The sequence below is a fragment of the Stegostoma tigrinum genome, chromosome 12 (genome assembly GCF_030684315.1).
Source record: "Stegostoma tigrinum isolate sSteTig4 chromosome 12, sSteTig4.hap1, whole genome shotgun sequence".
Classification (NCBI taxonomy): domain Eukaryota; kingdom Metazoa; phylum Chordata; class Chondrichthyes; order Orectolobiformes; family Stegostomatidae; genus Stegostoma; species Stegostoma tigrinum.
Window position 1 is genome coordinate 28,332,806 of NC_081365.1, and position 25,110 is coordinate 28,357,915.

General features: G+C 41.4%; 1 protein-coding gene across 5 annotated transcripts in view; it reads left to right on the top strand.

The window, feature by feature from the left end:
* cmss1 (cms1 ribosomal small subunit homolog) overlaps nucleotides 1–25,110 on the top strand; it is a 323,071-nt gene that overhangs the window by 290,654 nt on the left and 7,307 nt on the right. For all 5 annotated transcript variants that reach the window (XM_059650229.1, XM_059650228.1, XM_059650230.1 and 2 more), the window contains 7 exons: nucleotides 11,524–11,630; nucleotides 13,304–13,381; nucleotides 15,157–15,283; nucleotides 15,526–15,585; nucleotides 17,815–17,917; nucleotides 20,622–20,682; nucleotides 22,616–22,703. In XM_059650229.1, coding sequence (XP_059506212.1) covers nucleotides 11,524–11,630; nucleotides 13,304–13,381; nucleotides 15,157–15,283; nucleotides 15,526–15,585; nucleotides 17,815–17,917; nucleotides 20,622–20,682; nucleotides 22,616–22,703 — 624 coding nt within the window. The remainder of the gene's footprint in view (nucleotides 1–11,523; nucleotides 11,631–13,303; nucleotides 13,382–15,156; nucleotides 15,284–15,525; nucleotides 15,586–17,814; nucleotides 17,918–20,621; nucleotides 20,683–22,615; nucleotides 22,704–25,110) is intronic.

Genomic DNA, 25,110 nt, shown 5'->3' on the forward strand with positions numbered 1-25,110 from the left:
TTCATCAGTTCTTTGTAGGGCAATAGAAGCTGTTTAATAAGCTGATCAAAAATATTTCCAAATGTTGTTGATTTTAGCTGCAACATTGAAGCCATTTTTTTTTGTCATTGCCCAAGTTCCATTCCCTATCTACTGACTCCATCCCTCCCCCGGGCAGCAATCAGATATTAGGCCACTCTGTTCACAAACTCAGTATCATATGTGATTCTGAAGTAAAGAAAGTGAAAGTTTCCAAAGCTCCAAAGGACCATAGTTTTCTTTGTTGTCAGAGAGATGAGTATTGATAAGTTTAAGCTGAGTGTCGACATGCATTGAATGAGGTTGAGAACATGGGGCCTCATAGCGATCACAGACAATATGGGAATTCAAGCTATGGTGCTGGTGCCATTCTGCATTAGGAACCAGCCATCCAGCTAATGTATCAAACTGACTCCCACTGAGCTTTCAGTTTCATATTGTGCCATCTATTTGCACCTGAGTGACTTTAACTGACTCTACACTATCTCAGCTCAATCTACTGAGAGCCGTATCCAAGCCTTCATTAATGCTATAATTGACTATGCTGATATACTCCTTGCTGGTCTCCCACTTTATACCCTTTGTATATCTGAGCTAATCAAATCTCTACTATCCTTGGTTTTACTTGAATTAAGCTCCTTTCACTAACCTTTTCTTAGACATTCCCTAAGAACTGAGAATGACTTGCTTCCAACCAGATTGATCGGTTCTGAGATTGCCAATCAGTGTACCAGTGCGCAGTCTGCCAACCATGCTCCATGTGGGGCGTATGATGCTGAATTACATAGATAAATGGCTGTTTGGAGATTTCTGTGGTACCTCTAATAACCTGGATACAGTTTCTGCACCTTTCAAACTATTGCAGACAATAAGGACTGCAGCTGCTGGAAGCCAGAGTCATACAGTCCTCTTACACCTGTATCCTCACACGGAGGGCCTAAAAGCCCTCCGCTTCTTCCTTTCCTGTAGTCCCCCCTCCACTGATACTCTCATTTGCTTGATAGAACTGAACCTCACTCTCAACAATTTCTCCTTAAATTCCTGCCACTTTCTACAAACCAAAGGGGTGGCCATGGGACCCTGCATAAGCCCAAGATATGCCTACCTCTTTGTAGGATTTGTGGAACAACCCTTCTTCTGCAACTATAGTACCTTCCCTTGCCTCTTCCTCTGCCATATTAATGACTGTTTTGGCACTGCCTCGTGCTCCCGCGAGGGGCTCAAACAGTTGATCAACTTCACCTACACCTTCGTCCCGCCCCCAGTTTCACCTGGATTATTTCTGACACCTCCCTCCAATTCCTGGACCTCTCTGTTTCCAACTCTGGTAATCAAATCACAGCTGACATCCATTTCAAACCCACTGACTCTTACAACTACCTTGACTACAACTCCTCTCACACACCCTCCCACAAAAATGCTATCCCATACTCCAAATTCCTCCAACTCCACCTCATCTGCTCCCCGGATGAAGCATTCCATTCCAGGATGTCCCAGATATCTGTCTACTTCAGGGATCGTAACTTCCCCTCCTCTGTAATTAAGGATGCCCTCAACCACGTCTCCTCCATTTCCTACATTTCTGCCCTCCAGCCCCCTCCCCCCGATAGCAATAAGGATAGAGTCCCCTCAGCGCTTATGTACGACCCCACCAACCTCCGGATCCAATGCATCATCTGACGACATTTCTGCTACCTACAATCATACCCCACCACCAAAAAGATATTTCCCTCCCCACCCCATCCGCTTTCCCCGGGAACTGTTCATTCCTGACTCAATCAGCTCTACACTCCCCACTAATTTCTCCACCATACCCCGTACCAATCCCTGCAACTGCAAGGGGTACAACATCTGCCCCTACACCTCCCTTCTCACCTCCGTCCAAGGCCCCAAATAATCCTTCCACATCTGAGATTCACCTGCACTTCAGCCAACCTGTACTATTGTACCCATTGCTCCCGACTTTGCCTCCTCTATATTGGGGAAGAACAAACGCAGACTTGGGGGTGACCAGTTCATGAACTGCGCTGTGTACACAACAACCATTCCAACCTTCCGGTTGCCATGCCTTTTAATTCCTCCTCCCACTCCCCTGATGACGTGTCCATCCTTGGCCTCCTTCACTGTCAGAGTGAGGCCAAACGGAAACTGGAGGAACAACACCTGATATTTCACTTTGGGAGCTTACAGCCCAATGGCCTTAGCATTTATTTCACCAGCTTCAAAATCCCTCCACCACCAACCTTATTCCATGTCCAGCCCTCCCCCTCCCAACCTGACTCAACATGTCTATCTTCCCACTCACCTATCTGCTCCACCATTACCACAGACCACTCACAATAACCCTCTACCTGTAAACACCTATCACTATTTCTCTTAACCTTTTTCCAGCTGCAATCTCCTCCATCTATTATTTCTGGGCTCTCCTCCCCTCCCCAGTGCTGACGAAGTGCTTCTGCCCAAAACATTGACTTTCCTGCTCCTTAGATGCTGTCTGACCTGCAGTGCTTTTCCAGCCTCACACCTATAGGCTAGATTAGGTACCTACTTGAATTCATCATTTCAGTCAGTCACAAATTAGAGTCTCCATAAGTTGCAGATATATTTGACCTCTTCTGGGATGCTTTGAGGACATCTATCAGCTGTTGTCTTGGGATTCTCTTACCACAATTGAGTTCCAAATAAAGCAGTTGCTTCCATCGTTTAGATTCAGACATAGGAATGACATGTCCTGTCCAACAAATTGCAATGCTTCTGGCCAAGTGCTGGTTTGACTGCAAGTTTTCATTCGAATGTCCCTTGTACATTTCTTTGCCTCTCTGCCTAGCTTTCCTCCTCATGGCACTTCTTAAAACCTCTCTTTTTCACCAAGCTTTTCGTATTCTGACCTAGTATCTGCTTCAGTTTCTGTGTCAAGCAATGTTTTGTAATGCGCCTTAGAGGTTTCGTATTGTTAAGCACACTATGTAAATGTTGGAAATAAATTGTAACAACAACTTGTATTCATGTAATATTTTTAAAATAATAAAATTCCCAGTGCTGCTTCACAGCTAAGTAATCTAACAAAATTTCATCCTGAGCCATTAAAGGTGATATTAGACTGTTAGTAGTTTGGTTTTAACCTGAAAGTGAAAACTTGGAGCAGAGAGAGATTTCAGCATTTAGGACCAAAGCAGTTGAGCAGACAGCCACCACCAGTGGAGCAATGAAAACTGGGGGCAGCTCAGAAAGCCATAATTAGAACAGCACTGAGATCTCAGAGGGTCCATTTGGAGCAAATTTAATTACAGCTGGTTTGTGTCTTTCTGGTGTTAAATTTGATTTTTATGTGTATTGCTCAGCTACATTGTCTGTACTGATAGATTACTTTAAACACAACGAAAATGAACTTTAGGGTTTGGAGAGACATTAGCTCATATGACCTCCACCTTTTAGTTTATGTCATGTCTTTTTCCTCCTCCCCTTGCTCCCTATAATTCATTTTGAATCAATTCAACTTTTACCCTTAGATGTACTGGGTAATGGTTTAAAGCTCAGTCACAGAAAGTATTTGCAAAGAGAAAGGAGAGCTAACTTGAAATAATATGTTGCCCAGCAGGCTTGTGAATCTTGTTTATGGCCTGCAACATGCTCTGTTGTTGCTTTTAATAATAACCTCTAGTTCCTGAGAGCATCTATTTGGATTCCCGGAAGGGATCATAAATTCTGTTTGCTGTTTCCTTTTTCTATACGGCCTCACAGGGTTCATAAATTGGCAGTACTGACTCATGTTGTAAACTTTGACCCTTTGTTCAGTCTTTAATTCCCTGAGTGCGAGGCTGAAAACGGTTTGTTGTGCATTTGGGTGCAATTATCCCATACTACTCAGTTTGGGTTTCTCCACATAATTTTTCGATGTTTGTGAATTTATATACGATAGGTATCCTCTGCAAAGTGTTACTTCCTCTCTTTAAAAATGCTATTTACTTTATGTGGATTAAAATCATTCAAACCTATCATTAACACTCTATAATATGGATGCCCTTTGTCCATAAACCATCCAAAACATGTTATCCATCGATGCAGAATGTACAACATTGCTCTGTTGTCTTTACCAACATATTCTCTACTATGGAAAATTAGGAGAGTGAGAAACATGAGAAAGTGAAATTATTACATAGATAATGGCCTGTTTCATTTCAATCATTGCAGGCAAAATCATGTAATGACTATAAACTCTTAAAATTTTCATTAATGCGGAAAGCAAATGGCACCAGCACATGGCCAGAGGTATCATAGAACTATTGACTGGGAGTATTTCTGTCAAGACCTGGTGTTTGGGGGAGTCATGGAGGCATGGTGGTAATGTCGGTAGACTAATAATCCAGAACCCTAGCCATATTCTGGGAACATGGTTTCAAATCCCATGAAATTTGAATTCAGTCAAATATCTGGAATGGTGATCATGTATCCATCATTGTTTGTCATTTAAATGACACCCTTTTTCTGAAATAACTCCACAGAGGCAGGTATCCCATCACCAAGTCACCAGTTTCCTCAGAGCCAGCTCTTAGAAAGAAAGGAACCTCTGACACTCCTGTTTATTTCTGGCAGCCAGGGCTCCCTGATTGGGGCTGTTAATCTGGTCCAATCAGGAAACTCATATTCCATGATGTCCACTTGACCAACCTCATACATTACGACATCACTCCCCCTCTGAGTCTGAGGACATTAGCTGGTTCTTTTTTTTTAATCTCTTCCTGGAACATTTTAGCACTAGGTCAGGTACCTCCAACTCTGCCTCTGTTATGGGCAGCATGTAACACACAGTAACTCACCTCTTGCGCCTGGAGCATCTTGGAAGAAATGCATTCTCACCTTCAGGCAGTAAAGGTGTCAAGGTGATGACATTCAACATGTCCATCTCAGACTCCGAGTTATCTTCAATGCTCGATGGACCGCACAAACCCACGGGTTCTGGAGCATTTGGAAAGGTTGCCGAGGAGCTGGGCACATTTTGCTCCTGCACCATTTGTGAGTTTGTGAAAGACTGTTTCTGTGATCACTGAAACAGCCATGACAATATTAACCTCTGTTAGAACCAGATTACCATTTCACCAGGAATTTATTTAGATTGGTTCTGGATATTGTTATGCAATTTAACTGTTCCAAACCAGATGTAGGCGAACTTTCCAGGGTGTGCATTCTCTTTGATACTGGGTTTTGAGTTTGCTTACTCAATTTAGGTCTAGTGGCACTCTTTTGCTGTCTTGAGTCAGCATACGAGCAGCAACTACAACATCCTGCTGGCCTGGATCGTGAAGAAAATTTTAACTATTTGGCCAAGGCTTGGTTTTGTTTTGGGGTTTTTCTGAGGGCTAATCAAGAGTCCCTCTGTTCAGGAAATGTCCTCAGTGAGGCTATGCAAATGCCTTTACTCAGGTGATGTTTCCCCAAAGTCAGTCGGACTGGCGAGGATATCCATCAGAATACCATGCAACATATAAGCTCCACTTGCTGCATTTTCCAATGATAAAACCAGTTCTATTACCTGTTTGAAGTCCAGTTGGGCTTCAGCTATGAGGAGCTTTTGCACAGCTACATCCTACATACCAAATGGTCTTTCAGCATCTCGTGAAGGGTTAAACCAAAGTCACATGCCTCTGTCAGTTATCTTAACCTAGTCAAAAATCCCAACATGGATTCCCCTGGTTCTTGAATTGCCGAGTAAAACTCATAGCATCTCAGAATTAGAGGAGGCTTGGGATCGTAGTATTCCTTAACTAAATCCGTCAACTCTTTTAGTATCTCAGGGAAAGCTGGACTCCTAATAATCGGAAAAGTTACACATCCTCAAGCTGTCAGGAGAATTACTCATTGCTTTTCACCTGCCCAATGTCATTCACCTGGAAAAAATACCACATTATTTCCACATGCTGGGCCCAGTCTTCAATGGCAGGATCAAACAAAACAAGCTTGCTAAATATTGGCATGATGCCAGAAATGCTTACCCCAACTCAAAGATGACTGTTGCAATCAAATTTCTTCAGATACTTGCTTTTCTGTTGTCGTCACTGAAATAATTCCACAAGATAGGTATCCAGTCACCAAGTTACTCTTTCAGCTCCATCAGAACCAGCTCTCAGAGTGAACAGAACCTCTGACACTCCTGTTTATATCTGTCAGGCAGGGCTACCTGATTGGATCAGGTTTACAGTCCCAGTCAGGGAACTCATATTCTATGAGGCCCACCTGGCTGACCTTGTTACAAACACGACACTTTCCACTACCTTGAAGATTCACTCACTCCACCACCAGGTGTATTTAGCAACAGTATGTACGATCTCAAAGGTTAAAAGTATACTGGAGCAACTGGCCAAATCTCCATCGCTGCTAACTTCAAACTTACTAAGATGCTCGGGTTTAACTTGCAAGTACCAATGGCAAATAGAAAATTGCCTCTGACCAATGTCTGACCTCTAAGCACCCTCAGTTTGAATGTGTGAAATGGGCAATGCAACAATTGCTAATCCCATAAAGCTGCGCTTTGCAAATGGCTGCTTCAAGTTTTTGTTGGTGCAATGTCTCAGTGTATAGGAAACCTAGATGCCGCACTTTCAGCCGTCAAATTAACTATTACTCCTTCTACCTCGGGCATTGTTCTAGCCGGCCTGTCAGGGCACTTTTCATTTGATTTGATTTATTATTGTCACATATATCCAGATACAGTGAAAGTGTTGTTTTCATGGTCTGCACATAGTCTGTTACCATTCAAAGTACATCAGAGGGCAGAACAGAGAGCAGAATACAGTGTTATAGTGACAGAGAAGGTGCGGAGAGAAAGAGAGATCAGAATTAATATTTGAGAGATCTGTTCAAAAGTCTGATAATAGCAGGGATGAAGCTGTTCTTGAATCTGTTCATGTATGTATTAAAACCTTTATATCTTCTGCTCAATGGAAGAGGATGGAAGTGAGTGCAATCGGGGCATATCTGCACGAAACAGCCATTAAAAGAACAGTAATGAAAGCCTTTATCTCTGGCTGAAGCACCAACAAGGCAAGGCTTGGCTTGGATGGTGCTTGCATGTTGATAGGCTCAATATGCGTAAGTGCCATGTGAGCAGGCCTGAGATGCAACTTGGTCCAATCCTTGAGCTGGGTGTCTGTCCCTGCACAAAGTCTTTGTGCTGCATCTGTTTGCTGCTGATTGCTAGTGTGACCTGCAATGTAATTCTGTGCCATGTAAGCAGCCTGCCAGAGTGTATCAGAGAGGTACCACAATGGTCATTATGTATTGCCAGATGCTGGGTGCCAATGTCCATGTCCAGCTGGTGCACATGAATCATGTCTTGTTAATTTGTTGCCCAGTGTTCAACATGGAGGTTATTCAGAGCAAGTGGTGAGCTAAATCTGTCAGGTATACACTCTGGCTTCCTTGTTGAGTTCTCCCGACATCTAACTTATTTGACAAGTTTGTTAAGATTGGAGTCTGAATATTAACAATGTGAGTTGATAGGGCATTTAATGATCAGTATGGCAGACAGTTGGATCTCGTCACTCCCCATTGAGAATCTCACCATGCTGCTCGTGGAAAGTACAAAAGAGAGAGTGAGGTTATTTTGAGGTCGAGATGAGCCTCAATGCACTAGTCACTGTTTCCTGCCACATATATTGCCAAGGCCCAAGTAGCTCAATCCACTACAAATTTGACCCATGAAAACACCATTACCTTCAAGCTTTCTCCAAACCATATACCACTCCCCTCCAACCCCACCACACCCAGCACCTTCCCCTGCAACCACAGGAAGTGCTACACTTTCCCCCCACATCCTCCCTCACCCCCATCCCAGGCCCCAAGATGACTTTCCATATTAAGCAGATGTTCACCTGCACATCTGCCAATGTAGTATACTGTATCCACTGTACCCGGTGTGGCATCCTCTACATTGGGGAAACCAAGCAGAGGCTTGGGGACCGTTTTGCAGAAGACCTCCGCTTCTTTCGCAATAAACAACTGCACCTCCCAGTCGCAACCCATTTTAACTCCCCCTCCCATTCCTTAGACGACATGTCCATCATGGGCCTTCTGCAGTGCCACAATGATGCCACCCGAAGGTTGCAGGAACAGCAATTCATATTTGGCTTGGGAACGCTACAGCCCAGTGGTATCAATGTGGACTTCACCAGCTTCAAAATCTCCCCCTCCCCCCACTGCATCCCAAAACCAGCCCAGCTCACCCCCTCCCCCCACGGCATCACAAAACCAGCCCAGCTTGTCCCCGCCTCCCTAACCTGTTCTTCCTCTCACCTATCCCCTCCTCCCACCTCAAGCCACACCTCCATTTCCCACTACTAACCTCATCCCACCTCCTTGACCTGCCCATCCTCCCCGGACTGACCTATCCCCTCCCTACCTCCCCACCCATACTCTCCTCTCCACCTATCTTCTTTTCTCTCCATCTTCGATCTGCCTCCCCCTCTCTCCCTATTTATTGCAGAACCCTCTCCCCATCCCCCTCTCTGATGAAGGGTCTAGGCCTGAAACCTCAGCATTTGTGCTCCTGAGATGCTGCTTGGCCTGATGTGTTCATCCAGCCTCACACTTTGTTACCACTGTGAATGTTCGTTTATTGTCATTCAGTCAAAATGTTGAACTTCCTAAAAGCACTTAATGGTGTATCCACGCAGCATGGTCTACTGCGGTTCAAGTCTACGACCTTGAGCACAATTAAGGATGAACAATAAATGCTAGTCTAATTAATTACACCCATAACTCAGTAACAAATACGAAATAAAATTGGTAAATTAATGTTTTCCATTAACCTAAACTATTTGTAACTTTAATCAGTACAGTTGGGTCATACGTAGCAGGTATATCATGTTAGTTTTTTTTATTCATTAACGGGATGAGAGCATCGCATTTATTGCCCATCCCTAAATGCCCAGAGGGCATTTAAGAGTCAACCAAATTGCTGTGGGTTTGGAGTCGTATGTAGGCCAGACTGGGTAAGGATGGCAGTTTCCTTCCCAAAAGGATATTGGATATTGATGCTGATTCGTAACACATGAAATTTAATTATATTTTAGAATCTCTGCATTATTAAGAAGGGCAAAATGATCTCATTTAATGATGGAACAGGCTTAGGGCTAAATAGCCTACTCCTGTTCTAATGTTTCTGTATCCTGTTTATCATTTTTTTCAGAACTTCCACTTCAATTGCAACCTTAGATTAACCTTGACATTGCAATCTTTTTGTGTTGAAACTTCCAAAATGTATTTAAGCTCCACAAAGCTGACTTCTGAAAATATGGTCTGTGCGTTTCATTGTAAAATGAAACTACAATGGGCATTTAGATATTGGTATCAGTATCATTTGTTACAATTTTCACGTGGCATTTCTATTTAAAAGGCTTTTGTTGCAAAAGTATTGACAACAGCGTTGTGAGTTGGTTGTGATAATGCCTCTGTGACATACAATACAGCAAAATAAATCCCAGCATGAAGACTTCATTGGTCAGATTTGTAAGATATTTTTCGTACAAGGATCAGATTGTAAGCTTCTTTCTTCCAAATGTATTGTATATATTTTGTGATCACTGAATATATCTCCAAACTACTACCAAACTAAACTAAAAGAGACACAGATACAGTGAATTATTAAAAGGATATTTTATTTGTGGAAGAAGGGAAATAAACTGGCTTAGTTACCTTGCCCCACTACACGTACACATCCTGTTAGACTGTCAAGAGAGTAGTAGGTCAGATCATTCCATTCTGTAAGCTGAAGGAAAAGGAATGGTAACAAATAGCTCCCATAGGAAAATATAGGAAAGTGAAGGTAATTGTGAAATAATATCAAATTAAGTTAGTTTGAGTTTCAGTAATTGAGTGTATTATGCTTGGCTCCAACTATTAATGAGCTAAAGTTCTATTTGAGATATATTTTTGGAATAATTACAGGTTCAATGTGTTTTTTTGTTTGAAGTCTATCATGTTTGAAAGTACTGTAAATAGTGTAGTCTTTGTGACTTTATGTACATACCCCGTGCCTGGAGATTATTTTCCCAGTCAGTATAATGAGACTCTCAACAAATAACAGAAATGAAGTAACAGGAAATAAGATTTGGAGGTAACATTCAGTTTTCGATGCCATGCCAGGAGACACATTTGACCAGACTAGTGGGTTTGTTCTCTGATACTTGCCTCAGGGAATGTAACTGCTTCACTTAGTACAGGCATTCCATTATATTGGAATCCACAATGAAAGTTAGTAAGGATTTAAAAACATTTTGTACAGCAAACATTTTGTACAGCAATCATTGCAACTAGATATAAAAGCCACAGATATGTTTAATTCATCTTTGTGGCCATGATGAGTTTTGTTTATTCTTTGCTAAGACCACAGGGAAAGCACCTTAATGCAGCAGAATGCTTTTAGCAAAAGAGAGATAAAACTTCTTGCATTTGGTTCAACATTACCAGCAGTTGGACAAAAAAATTGCATTGTTTTTAGAAATTGATGTGTGTTAGCGGGAGTGGAATTAAGTATGAAGATTTATTCTTTAGGTTACACGAGGAAGCACATTTAGTAACTTTGTCGTCTGTTAGCGGGTCTTTATGCTTTCACCCTAACAATCTCCATTTATATAGTGCCTTCAGCAAAGATAAATGTTTCAAGATATTTCAAAGGAGAGCGTATTCAGACAAGAATTGATCTTTGTGATGGAGAAGATACAAGGGTAGAGATTTAAATTGGTGTCGAATAGAGCATCAAGGTTGCAATTTACCAGCATGAATTAGGCACAGTGGTTGGGGAGTGGGCTGCAACTTGAGCTAAAGAAATGGTGTGTCTGAATAGAAGACAAGACAACATCTTTGGTTCTCACAACATTTGCTTTGGAGGAAATTGCAACTTATTCAGGAATGCATGTTTAACAAGCAGACTGATGACGCAAAGGTAGAGGTAGGAGGGAGAAGAAGAGGGCAAAAAGATGCACAGTACTTGTTGTAAATGTACATGCACAGCCTTGAGATGACTTTGCCAGGACCGTTATATGGATGAGAGGCCAAAGGTTGGAAAGGTGCAGAACCTCGGGGGTAATGATGAGAAAGCAGGAAGGGAAGCTCTCGCTCTTTTGGGATCAGTAACAGTGGAGCCAAAAAAAGCAGTAAGATACAGTTGGGCATTTGCTGATAGACATTAAAGGAGGAGGATACAGTTGACTATATGAACAACTGCAGATAAATCAAGAAAAAGCAAAAAGTGGTAATTCATTCACAATCCTAGAGAATGTGATTTGTGACTTTGATTATCACCATCTCAGTGCTGTGGCAGAAGTGCCCCCTAGACCCATTTAGTGACATGAAACTCTGATGAAATAGCAAGAGAAAGGGGTAAAAAGAAACCCTCTTATTGCAACTCTCGACACTGATCTAAATTATTCAGGGAGACACTCAAACCCTACGACTATTTTTTGAAAATGGTGAGTAAGTTTCAAATTATCTGCCTCTTATGTGTTTTAGACAGGTCCAAGGAAATGAGTCAAGATCCACCTGAGCAGAACATGAAGAGGAAAAGGAAGAAAGGAGATGAACCTGTACAGCATGTCACAGTGAAGAAAAGTAAAAAGGTGATTAAAGAAAATTGATGCAGGGGTCCTGTGTGTGTTGTGTTGTATCTTTATGTTAAGTCTTATTTGATAAAGATTTATTCTCTGATTGTAGAGAAGGGGCCAGCCCTTCCCATGAAGTAAAACTTATAATTTTCATAGGTCCAGCAGCCTGACTGTATATTCTGACAATATCAGAATTGTTAATCACTTCACAGTTACATGCTTACGTGAGGTGATTAGAATTAAAAATTAAGTAAAATTTGCCAATAAACTCAAATTATCCATGGATGGCCACGGAGTTCTGTGATCCAACACTATCATTAGAATTCTTGCTACAAAACTTTTCATTTCCTATTTAGAGAATTTTTTTAGCTGAAAATAACACAAACCCATAAAACATTGTTCATGCTCCTTAGAATGAGAATTACATCACAGTAAAATGATAACTTATCAAACAAGGAAACTTTACGCAACTGGTTAATTCCACGTTCCTTTTTGCAAGGATAAAAATCATATTTGATTTTTTTGACAGATGAGATCATAATACATTGCCTTTGGAATAGTGGCATTATTACATAAAACTGTTGTTTGCAAATTAAGAATGGATTACAGGAGACGGTATTAGTGACATTACACAACAAATTAGTTGGTCACCGCATTATTGCAAAGTAGCATTCAATTTGGTTTGTGCAAATGTATCCATAACCTCAGGAATTTCAGACTATAACTTGTGATCTGCTTACACTTATTGCCGCTATTCTTGAGATAGCATTTAAGTGGGATGTGAATTTTAAGAATAATCTGGTTATGAGATGGGTCAGTAATATAGTTGGGACTTTGCGACATGAAGCGGCAACATAAATACAGGTTCATTTTATCATTGACTGACCTCAAGTACTAGCAAAGTCAACATGCACAACTTGGAAATTAAACTGTTTCTGGATATACAATCTGGTAAAATACCTTCTGAAGCCATCTATATTAGATGAATGCAGAAAATGCCTGAAATACTCAGCAGGCTTGACCGTAAGGAGAGAAAAACCCAGTTAACATTTTGTGAAAGTTCGTGACCTGAAACATCAGTCCAATTTCTCCTGCCTCTGTATAAGATATTAAAGATACACACAGGTGCCATTGGAAGTCTAAAAGTAACGGCACTGTGGGAGATTGCTGAGTAGCTTTGAACTTCCTGTGGACCCTGTGCAAATATCTCTGATTTTGCTAGTGTCAAGGAGTTGGAAGGAATCTGGCTTACTTTCTGGTTAGACATACTAAAAACATGTGTAACTCTTATGGCCATAAGATGTAAGTGTAGAAGTGGGCCATTGAGCTCATTGAGTTTGCTCCACCATTCAATGAAGTTGTGACTAGTCTGATAATCCTCCACTTCACTTTGCTGCCTTGTGGGAATTGAGGGCAGCAGGCCCTAATTGCCACTCTTCACCCGCCATGTGGCTAAAATTACAGGGGAGGCAGGGCCGGGGATTTATCAGCAAGGAAATACAGCTCATAATTTTGTTAATGGTTAAGATTATTGTCAAGAGTCTGTGCATTCATTTTGATGACTGTTTGAACAGCTGGTATGCTCCAGATGCACAGAGGCATTACCCCGTGACCATGTTTGGGTGAATCTTTGTCCTGTTCTGGCTGTTGTTGACAGTTTAATTATTGTATTTCTTTTTACTCTCCAGCTAACAGAATATTTTGTAGACACAGAAGTTGAGGAAAAAATTGAAGCATGTCTGCCCAAGAAGAGGAAGCGAAGAAAGGTAATTCAGAGTAGATTGAAAATATGAAGAAAAATTACTCAAATGCCAACATTTACAAATGGAATAAAGTTCCAAGATACCTACCTCCTATTTAGTGAAATGCCATCTCACGGAATCTGAAATCTCAACAACTGTTCCTAGCAACCATGCTTACCAACATTATTCAAGTCTCCTTTTCATTGGGTGTCATTCGTTTTCATTTCAAAATTACTTTATATTGACACTTTTAAAATATCCACCTGTACAATGCTCCATCTAATCTTCCATTTTCTCTCTCCGATCCTCATACACTCATGTCACCCAACTGCTTGCCTATCTCCCAAAACTCATTGTGAGAATTCATTTCCTGCACACAGCATCTAAATCAAAACCACTGTGGACCAAGTTCTAAATTATTCCTTACAGGACTGTTACCGTGATGTGTTCATCCTTTTTGATTCCATTGCACTGTTATCTGCAGTCAACTACTCGCTTCTCTCCCATTATTTTTATTCTGTTTTCCAGCTTGATGAGATTGCACCAACGTGGTTCAACAAATTATGACTGTCTGAGACCAGCCCATGCAATCCTCTTCCTATGCTTATGGTCACCTTTGGAGTCATTGTTCTCTCCTCTATTTTGTCCTTATGCTGCCAATGAATGTCGTTGTCTGCAAGCATGAAGATTAATTTTTCCCATATCTGTGTGCATAGCAAACAGCTCTCATTTTTAATTAATGATGTTTACTTTAAGACCACCTCCCCGTTGTTGGACTGCAGTCATGAATGTGTCAAAATGATTTTGAACTGAATATCAGGAGGACTAAATCCTTTAGTTTTGTTTCCTACTATAAACCTACTCACTTGCCATTAAAGCCACCTTCTTTCTGAACTGTTCTTCTGCACAATTTTGACAGTTTCTCACTCCTTGTATTTGACAATATTACTCCAGATTTAGAGTCATGGCGTAGTAGAGATAAACAGCATGGAAACAGACGCTATGGTTCAACTCGTCCATGCCAACCAGATATCTTAAAAACCTAGACACACTTGCCAGCATTTGGCCCTTATCCTCTATGCCTGTCCAGTTCACATACCCATCCAGATGCCTTTTAAATGTTATAATTGTATCAGCCTCCACCACTTCCTCTAGCAGTTCATTCCATACACACACCACCATTTGTGTGAAAGCGTTGTCCCTTAGGTCACTTTTTAAATCTTTCCCCTCTCAAATTAAAATTATGCCCTCCAGTTTTGGACCCCGCCATCCCAGGGTAAAAACCTTGTTTATTTGCCCTATCCATGCCCCTCATGATTTTATAAACTTCGATAAGGTCACCTTTCAGCCTCTCATACTCAAGGGAAAATAGCCCCAGTCTATTCAGTCTCACCCTATAGCTCAAACCCTCCAACCCTGGAAACACTCTTATAAATCTTTTCTGAACCCTTTCAAGTTTCACAACATCCTTCCTATATCAGGGAGACCAGAATTGCATGCAGTATTACAACAGTAGACTAACCAATGTCCTGTACAGCAACGACATGGCCTCCCAACTCCTATACTCAATGCGCTGACCAATAAACGCAAGCATAACAATTAGACAGCTCAAAGATGGATCTGCACAGCCAAGAAACTTAATTGCCCTTTTCTAATGCTGGCAAAATAGCTTCGTGGCTTGTAATCATCTCTTTGTGAGGCCAACAACGTCATTGGCAAATTAGAGGTTGTATGTGTGTGTTTTCTTTTAATTTTGCTCTGAACCTAATAACCTGAACCCATCCAATTTGTAAATATAGAAGATCTCTGACATTCTGCTGAGCTCAACTCCAAAACCTGCTACCCCGGCTGATTTACAGAATATGATCGCTCAATATTTCAAAAATGACCGGTCTGTAATAGAACTCGAGGAACTGAAACTGCCAGGTATGAAACTAATGTTTTCAAATGTGCAGTCAGGCTTACAATTTTTGAAGACTGCAGTATTATTTCTCTTTAAACTCTCTTTGACCTAGTCAGGGTGCATTTGAAATGCTGTGTGAATGCAATGCATTCTCCTGATTTTATTTCATTGAAATATGGAATGTAGTTTGTTAAACGTGCATACAATTCAATGATAACACTGTTAGAACGGTATAATTTTACACAGTTGTTGTGTTATTTTTCAGATTCTTGTTTTCTTCAGAGCAATGACCTCACTCACACCCTGTCCTCCTATCTGAAGCAGGGTAAGGAGCTTACATACAGCACTGCAGTTACATCACTCGTTTGGTCATGAAGAAAGACAATTCTTTTACACATCTCGGTACTGGTAATTCAGTTGGAGAAAATGTTGACTGACGGACTGAATAGAATTGGACTGAGCAAAACATTAACTTTAAATTATTTATGACATACCAGAGGATACAGTAGCCAGTGATTTAAGGTAGTGTTACTTGCATTCCTGAGACTGTAAATGCAGATCTCACCTTGGTAAGCTATGAAATTGGATTCATTAAACCAGATAATTGGGAAGCAGTACAAAATGGATTGCTGTAAAAGCCCAGCAAATTTAACTGTGTCCTTCTGGGAAAGAGGCTTGTTGCCCTATATGACAGTAGACCCATGTTGTTTGTGCCAAGATTGGAACTAAATGCTGCCTCAAATCTCGCAAAAATGAATTTCAAAATATGCCTGAAGAAAGGCTAAATACTGTGTGGCCGCCTGAAATCTGAAGTGGAAGTTAATAACATTGGGAATATTTAGCAGGTTGTTGCATCTTTGGAGACAGACACAGGGATAACATTTCAGATAAGTAAATAATTCTAACTCAAACATAAGGAATGCTGGAAAAACTCAGCAGGTCTGGTACTATCTGAGGAGAAAGAAATAGAGTTAATGTTTCGGGTGTCGGATTACTTTTTCAGAGTTCCTCTTGTTGCGAAGAAGAGTCATACTGAACTGAAAGAGTCAATTCTGTTTCCTGCCTCCACAGATCCAATCAGATTTCCTGAGTTTCTCCAGCATTCCCTGCATGTGAGTCAGATTTCCAGCTTTTGCAGTATTTCTCTTTCAAATTGTTCTGACAGTTTGTGAAATTTTACTTTAGTCATTTGGTTGTGAGAACAGAATTGGCTATATAACAAAAATTCAGTAATTTCACAATATATGAAAAGAAGCATTACATTACCACAATTTATAATCAAATATAGTGTTTTTATTGAACATAAGGCTCAACTTCAAGGTTGAACAATCAAATTCAATTTCATTTTGAATTTCACACTGTGTCTGTGGATATTTGCTGGAATCTATTTTGCGCAGATAATGGAATTACAAAGGGTGCAGTTATATCACATCTTCTGACAATGCAAAGCAGTTTCGTATGTGTAGAGTAATGTGAAAAAGAGCCATAAAACCCAGATTGCCAGCTCCAATCTAATCCTGGTTTCTCAAGAGTTCACAGCATGAAGTCATGTCCGGCCTAGTGCAAAGCCACTTCTAAAAAGGATCAAAAAGTGACATTTTTATTACTCGTTATCTTGGAAAGTTTTGAAACACTGTTTTCGGATGAGTTAACGTTAGGTCAAAGCAGATGTTCCAGCCTGTGTTCTCTTTATGTTAAAACAGTGAGGGAGCAGAACTCTGCACAAGCATTGAAAGATCTGTTAGTTCTTCTCTTGATGCCAGTCAAACTGAGGTCATTCTCAACTCAGTAGCTGCAGCCTAGGCACAGCTCCATCTGACAGTTTGGACAGATTTGCAATGAACTTTTTTATTAGTTACAAATCATTCTTTTATATAAGGCTTTTCAGAAAATAGAAAATCAAATTCATCTTCATGGCATCCTTTCCATGTTGACTGATGCTCAGTTTTGGTTTAAGAGAGTATCTTGTGGAAATTTAAGCCAGAGGATAATTATTGTCTTGCGAAGAATAATGTTCCAGTATTATTCAGTCTTCTTCATCTTTTCTTAAATGTAGAATTACTGTCACAAACAAATATTTATTAAGATCTTCTGGTAATGCATGAATTCCTGTATTTGGATGAGATGGTGAATTTTGGAAGTGCATGGCAGTAAATATATGCAGACAAATGACATGACTGAAACATGTAAATATACACTTGAAGGATACAAAGCCAACTTAGCATTTTAAGATGTTAAATATATTGTCATATATGTGTGACTCTGAATTTTAAAAAATTGACAAATTGTCCAATCAATATCTTTAGAATGAAAATTGGATTTGAGTGGTCTATAAAACAAGCAGTATTTACAGGGTTTTAACTATTTTTAGAACATTTTAACATTTTTGTTTTGAAGTTTTCCAAAGCTTTGTACTTGAGATGATACAGTTATTGTGAATTTAGCAAAGGTTTGGCCAATTTTACAACTTTTCTTCAAATTAGTTAGATATGATGAATATACCAAAGATTTCCTATTTAAAATGACTGATGAAAAGGTGTCTGTCTATCTGCAGTTTGTCCTAAGTGGATGAAGCTGTGTAAGAATCACACAGAGAAGAAATCTGCACTGATGTTGATAGTGTGCAGCTCTGCTCTCCGAGCTCTTGAAATGATCAGGTAAAGGAAAAGCTTTCCTGACCTTCGTCTGTCCAAAGTACCTGTCAGCCACTTTTCTTTTCTCTGAAGTGCAATAACATTGTTCATTGTAGGCAAACATAGCAACTGATTTGAGGATAACAAGGTTCCACAAAGACAAGTCCATCAGTTTCGATGAGCTGGTAAGAGCTGCTGATGCTGTGGAGTCAGAGATAACACAGTGTGGAGCTGGGTGAACACAGCGGGCCAGAGGAGCAGGAAAGTTGACATTTCGGGTTGGGACCCTTCTTCAGAAATGCGGGACGGGGAAGACCCTACCACCCAATGGTCTCAATGTGGACCTTACCAGTTTCAAAATTTCAACACCTCTGGCCTCATCCCATGACCAAGCCTCCTTCTCATTCCGGCTCCCTTGACCTGACACAACTTGTCCATCTTCTCTCCCACCTATCCGTTACTCCCACCTCACTAACCAATCCCACCACTGCGTACCCGCACTCATCTATCACCATCCCACCTACCTTTCCCAGCCCTACCCCTCTTCTCTATTTATTTCTGAGCTCCCTTCCCCTCCCCCATTTCTGAAGAAGGATCCCAACCTGAAACGTCAACTTGCCTGCTCCTCTGATGCTGCCTGGCCCGCTGCGCTCCTCCAGCTCCACACTGTGTTACATCTGTTTTAATGTTTTGTGTGAGGAACAAAATTTGGTTAAGTAACCAAGAGAGCAGCTTCCTGTGCTTCAAATATACCATCGTGGGATATTCAAGGTCCACTGAACGGGGAGCTTTGGCCTCAGTGTAATGTCACATCCAAAAGAAGGGCATGTCCCTAATAATGCAGCAGCACTGCATGGGAATGCTAAGCTAAAATATGTGTTTAATTTCTGGAATGGAGCTTGAGCCAATGGTCTTCTGGCTTAGAGACAGGTTTGCTACCACTGAGTGAAGCTTTTCCAAAGCCACCCCTGGAAGCATTTACACATTACTGTAATCACTTATTTTTTTGAAGGGCAGTATCATTGTTATGGTAATACTTTCAGCTTCTTGTGCACAATTACAAACAAAGTTAACTTTGCTAGCTCTTACGGTTTTGGGTTTGCTTCCCCCCACAATTTCGTGGCTTGATGCCAGTTTCCATAAGCAGGCTGGATTTTCTCTGAACTTAAACAGGGATCTTTATTCATTTATGTGAATGATTTAACTGAAATAACTTTATTTTCTCAGAGATAATGGGAACTGCAGATGCTGGAGAATCCAAGATAATAAAGTGTGAAGTTGGATGAACACAGCAGGCCAAGCAGCATCTCAGGAGCACAAAAGCTGACGTTTCGGGCCTAGACCCTTCATCAGAGAGGGGGATGGGGTGAGGGTTCTGGAATAAATAGGGAGAGAGGGGGAGGCGGACCGAAGATGGGGAGAAAAGAAGATAGGTGGAGAGGAGAGTATAGGTGGGGAGGTAGGGACGGAATAGGTCAGTCCAGGGAAGACGGACAGGTCAAGGAGGTGGGATGAGGTTAGTAGGTAGGAAATGGAGGTGCAGCTTGGGGTGGGAGGAATGGATGGGTGAGAGGAAGAACAGGTTAGGGAGGCAGAGACAGGCTGGGATCGCAACTCATATTCCGCTTGGGAACCCTGCAGCCCAATGGTATCAATGTGGACTTCACCAGCTTCAAAATCTCCCCTTCCCCCACCGCATCCCAAAATCAGACCAGTTCGTCCCCTCGCCCCACTGCACCACACAACCAGCCCAGCTCTTCCCCTCCACCCACTGCATCCCAAAACCAGCCCAGCCTGTCTCTGCCTCCCTAACCTGTTCTTCCTCTCACCCATCCCTTCCTCCCACCCCAAGCCGCACCTCCATTTCCTACATACTAACCTCATCCCACCTCCTTGACCTGTCCGTCTTCCCTGGACTGACCTATGCCCTCCCTACCTCCCCACCTATACTCTCCTCTCCACCTATCTTCTTTTCTCTCCATCTTCGGTCCGCCTCCCCCTCTCTCCCTATTTATTCCAGAACCCTCACCCCTTCCCCCTTTTCTGATGAAGGGTCTAGGCCCGAAACATCAGCTTTTGTGCTCCTGAGATGCTGCTTGGCCTGCTGTGTTCATCCAGCCTCACACTTTGTTAACTTTATTTTCTATTTGGTGCCCACAGCCCATGGGTGGCATTTAAGTGATGTCAATGTTGAACTTCACCTGGCCCTCAAGTCTGTGTGTGGAACTGTTTACCCACATTTTGGGCAAAACTTGAAATTCCTGGTTCCCAAAACAATGTGGTATCTTACTCATCATCCTACTGAAGTAATAGTATGTTGCTTAGAATCAGTCAGAATAATTAGACCAAGCCAGTGGACTGTATGGCCTTTCAGTCAGCTGATATTCAACTCTAAAAGGACAAGTCCTGATGTGAGACTCTTTTTCACAAAATACTCATTGATTACGACCAATCAAGAAGCTAATTTCCAGAATAAGCTGAGTCTTTTTGAAAGTACTGGTGATGGGAGTAATCTAGGGGAAAGTGAAAAAACAAATTGTGTTTGGATTCACACACTGCAAGCCTTCGCTGTCACAATATTATGCAGCTTATCTCCCATTCACCATTGCCTATGAACATGTAATATGCTCACCCAGCATTTTTCTCTCAGCTTCTTAAATGTAGGCTTCAACTCATTTAGAGTAAACATGGCATGATGACAATGGTTGTATCTCATTTGTTTTGGCAGACTGATTGCAGCATTTAAAGGTGACTGTAAGACTCTAAAATTATTTGCAAAGCATATAAAGGTAAGCATGCATCTCATTAGAATTTGCAGTATTTTAGTTAGTATTTAATAGTGGTAGATCATCACGAGGGACTGAGGGAGAGATGTTGACCTGGTGGTATTATTACTGGACTGTTATCCAGAGAGCCAAAGCATGTTCTGGGGACGCCGGTTCCAATCCCGGCACATCAGATGGTGGAATTTGAATTCAATAAATACCTGGAATTAATGGTCAAATTATGACCACGAATCCATCGTCAGGAAAAGCCTATCTGGCTCACCAATGTCCACTAGGAAAGGAAACTGCCATCCTTACCTGGTCTGGACTACATAAGACTCGAGATCCATAGCAACATGGGTGACTCTCAACTGCCTTCTGGGCAATTAGGGATGGATAATAAATTCTAGAGTAGCCAGTGACGCCCTAATCCTGGGAATAAAAAAATCTTAATATGAATTGGTGAAAGCATTTGGTGGAGACTATTTCTCCTCTGCATCTGAAGATCACGAACAAAGTAAGCTCTTCCTTACTTTGAGCAGCATGATGGCTCATTGGTTAGCACTGCTGCCTCACAGCACCAGAGACCCGGGTTTGATCCCACCCTCGGGCGACTGTCTGTGTGGAGCTTGCACATTATCCCCATGTCTGTGTGGGTTTCTTCTGGGTGCTCCAGTTTCTTCCCGCAGTCCAAAGATGTGCAGAATAGATTGATTGGCCATGCTAAATTGCCCACAGTGCCCAGAGATGTTTAGGTTAGGTGGGTTAGACATGGGAAATGCAGGAGTAGGGGAATGGTTCTGAGTGGGATGCTCTTCAGAGGGGCGGTGTGGACCTGTTGGGCCGAATGGCCTGTTCCTCACCATAGGGATTCTATGGTTCTATGATACTTTTGAACAAAATCAGTAAAACCGTAGTACGTAGACATTTGCATAAGTCCAGTATAACACAGCTTTTGTTTAAATGCATGTGATTTGTTTTGCCAGTTCCAGTCAGTTAACAATAAACAAGGTGACTGTGCAAAATATAATACTTTTAGTCCTCATTTGAGTCAGTTCTGTGCTCCACTTGATACATAACGTTGGATTGTTCAAGTATCTTCAAAATAAATATTGTGGAACGCTCTAGATATAAAACTAAACCTGTCAGCAGTTAGCAGTCAGCAAGAATTTACAGAATATTCACCTTCAATGAATTATTTTTCCAAAACAGCAGCTGATAATCTGATGAGAAAGTAACTTGGAAACTTTACTTGACCTGATGGGAGACAAGTAGGTCCATGTCAAGATGAAGTGAAAAATACCTGTGGTGTCCAATTTCTGGGAAAATAGCCATAGTACCTGTTTTAAAGGGAGACTGTATCTACTGGGCACGATACCCAGTTTCAGGAAATTGCTCCTTAACTGTGCAGAGTAGGTGCCATTTATAAATTGAATAAATAAGAAGTAAAGGTAAAAAGTGGAGGATATTCCGTATTTGAATACAGATAATGGAAATACTTCTGGAGACTGGGTGTTAGCAAGAAGCTTTACATTTATGGTGTTTCACTTTGCGAATAAATATAAACTATACCGAGAATGACTGTGGTCTCCTTCATTAAATGGCTGTCAGAGGGTCAACAGTGTGTGTGCCCTGTTCGGTTTTTCCAAATCTGTTGTAACCCGACAAGGCGATCCCCAAAAGTTAACTTTGGTTTATTGCAGTGGTTTTTGTGAAGCCAGGAAGAGCAGGAATTCTCCTCCTGACCCTCTAATAATAATATGGGCTACTCCCACCCCCTCCCCTGTGTCTTGATAGCCACCCACGAAGGTGGCTTGTCAGTGCTTGATCACTCAACAGTGAAACAAGAAGATATTTTGAATAATGTGTCTGCTTGAGTTGTTACAGTTTTTATTTGTTCTGTAAAGTTAGCTTGTTTATTTTTACAGAAACTCATTGTATTCCATTTCCCCTCCAGGTAGAAGACCAGATAAAATGGCTTGCCAAGGGGGTGATACACCTAGGTGTAGGAACACCAGGCCGGATTAGAAGCCTCATAGAGCAAGGTAGAAAATTCCAAGCTGTTTGAATGGGTTTGTTTGTATATCTTCAGGTTTTTCAGCAATTTGATCAATTATTATTATGTATACAATTAACACCCTTCCACCCCACCCCATTCCACCTCATTCAGTGTGCATTTTGGCTAAAATCAGACATGAGCCACATCTGCCAGAATTCTGCACTTATCCTTAAGTCTGCAATTTTAGCTTGCTCTTCTGGGAAGGATACACACCAGAAACCATAAGGCTTGATATGGAGGCCGCTGTCAAGTGTTGATCGAAGCTGAGAAGCCTTTAGGCTTTTCCAACAGGTTGACTAAGTGTGCTCTCAACCCTGGAAATGTTCAATCTCAGTCCTGACTTCCACTTCCAGTAGTACTTAGTAATGACCTCCAAAACTACTGCCCACTGTAACCCCGCAGACAACACTCCCAGTGGCACAGACCAGTACCATCATCCTCCTTGAGCTTTGATGATCCCTCAATCACATTCTAAGCTATAGCCATCATTTCTCCAGATCCCCACAATTTTAGGCAAACAGTTAACTGAAAATTGGCACATGAACCAGCTCCTGCCATCTGTATGATAATGAGGTTCAGGACCCAATATCCCAGGCTACTCCAAAATGTCCTCATTGCAATTTCCAGTGCATGCCAGCTGATTGACAGATGGGTGATTCCAGCTGCCACCCATTTAGCAAGTCAGACAAAATATTCCCTGGGTCATGTGCTGTTAATTCCCAGCTACGGCAAATCAGTTGAACATCAAAGCATGGCATTAAGGAGAACAATTTTCCTTGATCAGTCTGTTAACTGCCCAGCTGAGATAAAAATGAAACAAAATCAGAAATTGCAGGAAAAGCTGAGCAGGTCTGGCAGCATCTAAGAGAAAGGTTTTTTGGTTTATTGTAAAAACAATGAGACGAAAAGAAATGATAGTGATGGAGTGGAAAGGGAAAGAATGAATGACTATGAAGCAGCGAGGGAAATGGGTGGCAATTTTCATGGGGGGAGGTGGAATCCGTGGAAGAGAGAGGACAGTGCTAAAGGCTGGAGCAATAGTTTTGGGTTGAGGACAGAGATTGCCACAGTTAACTGTTGGGAAGTGAGGTGGATGAGGAGAGAGAATAAACCAAAGTTATTTTTTTGGGTGGAGATTTTGGAGGGTGTTGCATTTAACTGAAGAAGAAGAGGGCCGGAGTGTGCCATCTTGAACAAGAAATGGGAGCTAGGAATAGCAGCTTTGAAGAGAATGGAGAATAGGTACCAGCTTGTTATGAGGTTGCCACCAATAAACACACCAGGTTAATTTGAGGGTAAATATTGCCATTGGAACTGAAGTGTTTAGAACTGAAGAGTACCTCCATCAAAGTTTACAGATTTAAATTTCATGTTTTCGATATTTCTTCCTTCAGGGTTGATTTATTATGTCTCTTATTCAGGTGAAGAAATATTGACACACCTACAGTTTAATCTATAAACCTTGTAGCTATTTTCACACATCTTAGATTTAAAATTAAAGTTTATTCTTGGGTGTTGTGCCAGACAGAATTGAAGTATATACTGGCTGAAAGACAAAATTAAGTCATGTCTATATTTCAGTCTGTCAAAACTGTCTGGTCTATTACTATATAATTACACCTTAAATTAGTTGTTTTATTTTTCGTTTTGAATTCGGCGTAAACAGTGTTGTTGTCGTTATTCACACAGCCTGCGGTAGAATTTATTTAAAAAGGGAAACAGATGTATGTAGAATTCTCCAAACCCCAGATTTATTGTGCTGGTTTTCTTGCTTCTCATTCATCCCTTGTAACAAGTTTGTGTATTAAAAGCTGTTGGCTAGGAAGGAGGTATTTTGCCATAGGCTTTCGCAGAGTAAGGCTAACTTTGTACATCTTTAAAAGTTATGAGCTGGATCCATTTCTGAGCTTCCCGTACCTGTTCCCGTCTCTGGCAATTTGTGTTGGCACATGGTAAGTGTGAGGATAGTGAGTCTATGCCCTGCAGTTCCCATCCAGAATCTGCTGACAGATATGCTTACCACTGTCCCTTCCTATCCCTCATGTTTCCCAAAAATCTCCCATTACTCCCATGCAACCTCTCCACACCCTGCATCTTCATAGCCATTCACCAAATATGCAGGATGAAGGTAACGAATAAGCCAGAGAATAATAGAGGCAGTTGCTGGGGGGACAAAAAACTGCTGCTCTTACAACGTTATCACAAAACCATTATGGTTACAGAAGGAGGCTGTTTGGCCCATTGTGTCTGCACTGGCTCTCTAAATGAGCATTATGACATGGTGCCACTCTCCTCTCTTTACCACAGAATCCTGAATATTGTTTCTACTCAAATAATCATCCAAAGCCTTCCTTAATGCCTCAATTGAATCTGCTTCTACCACATTTTCAGGC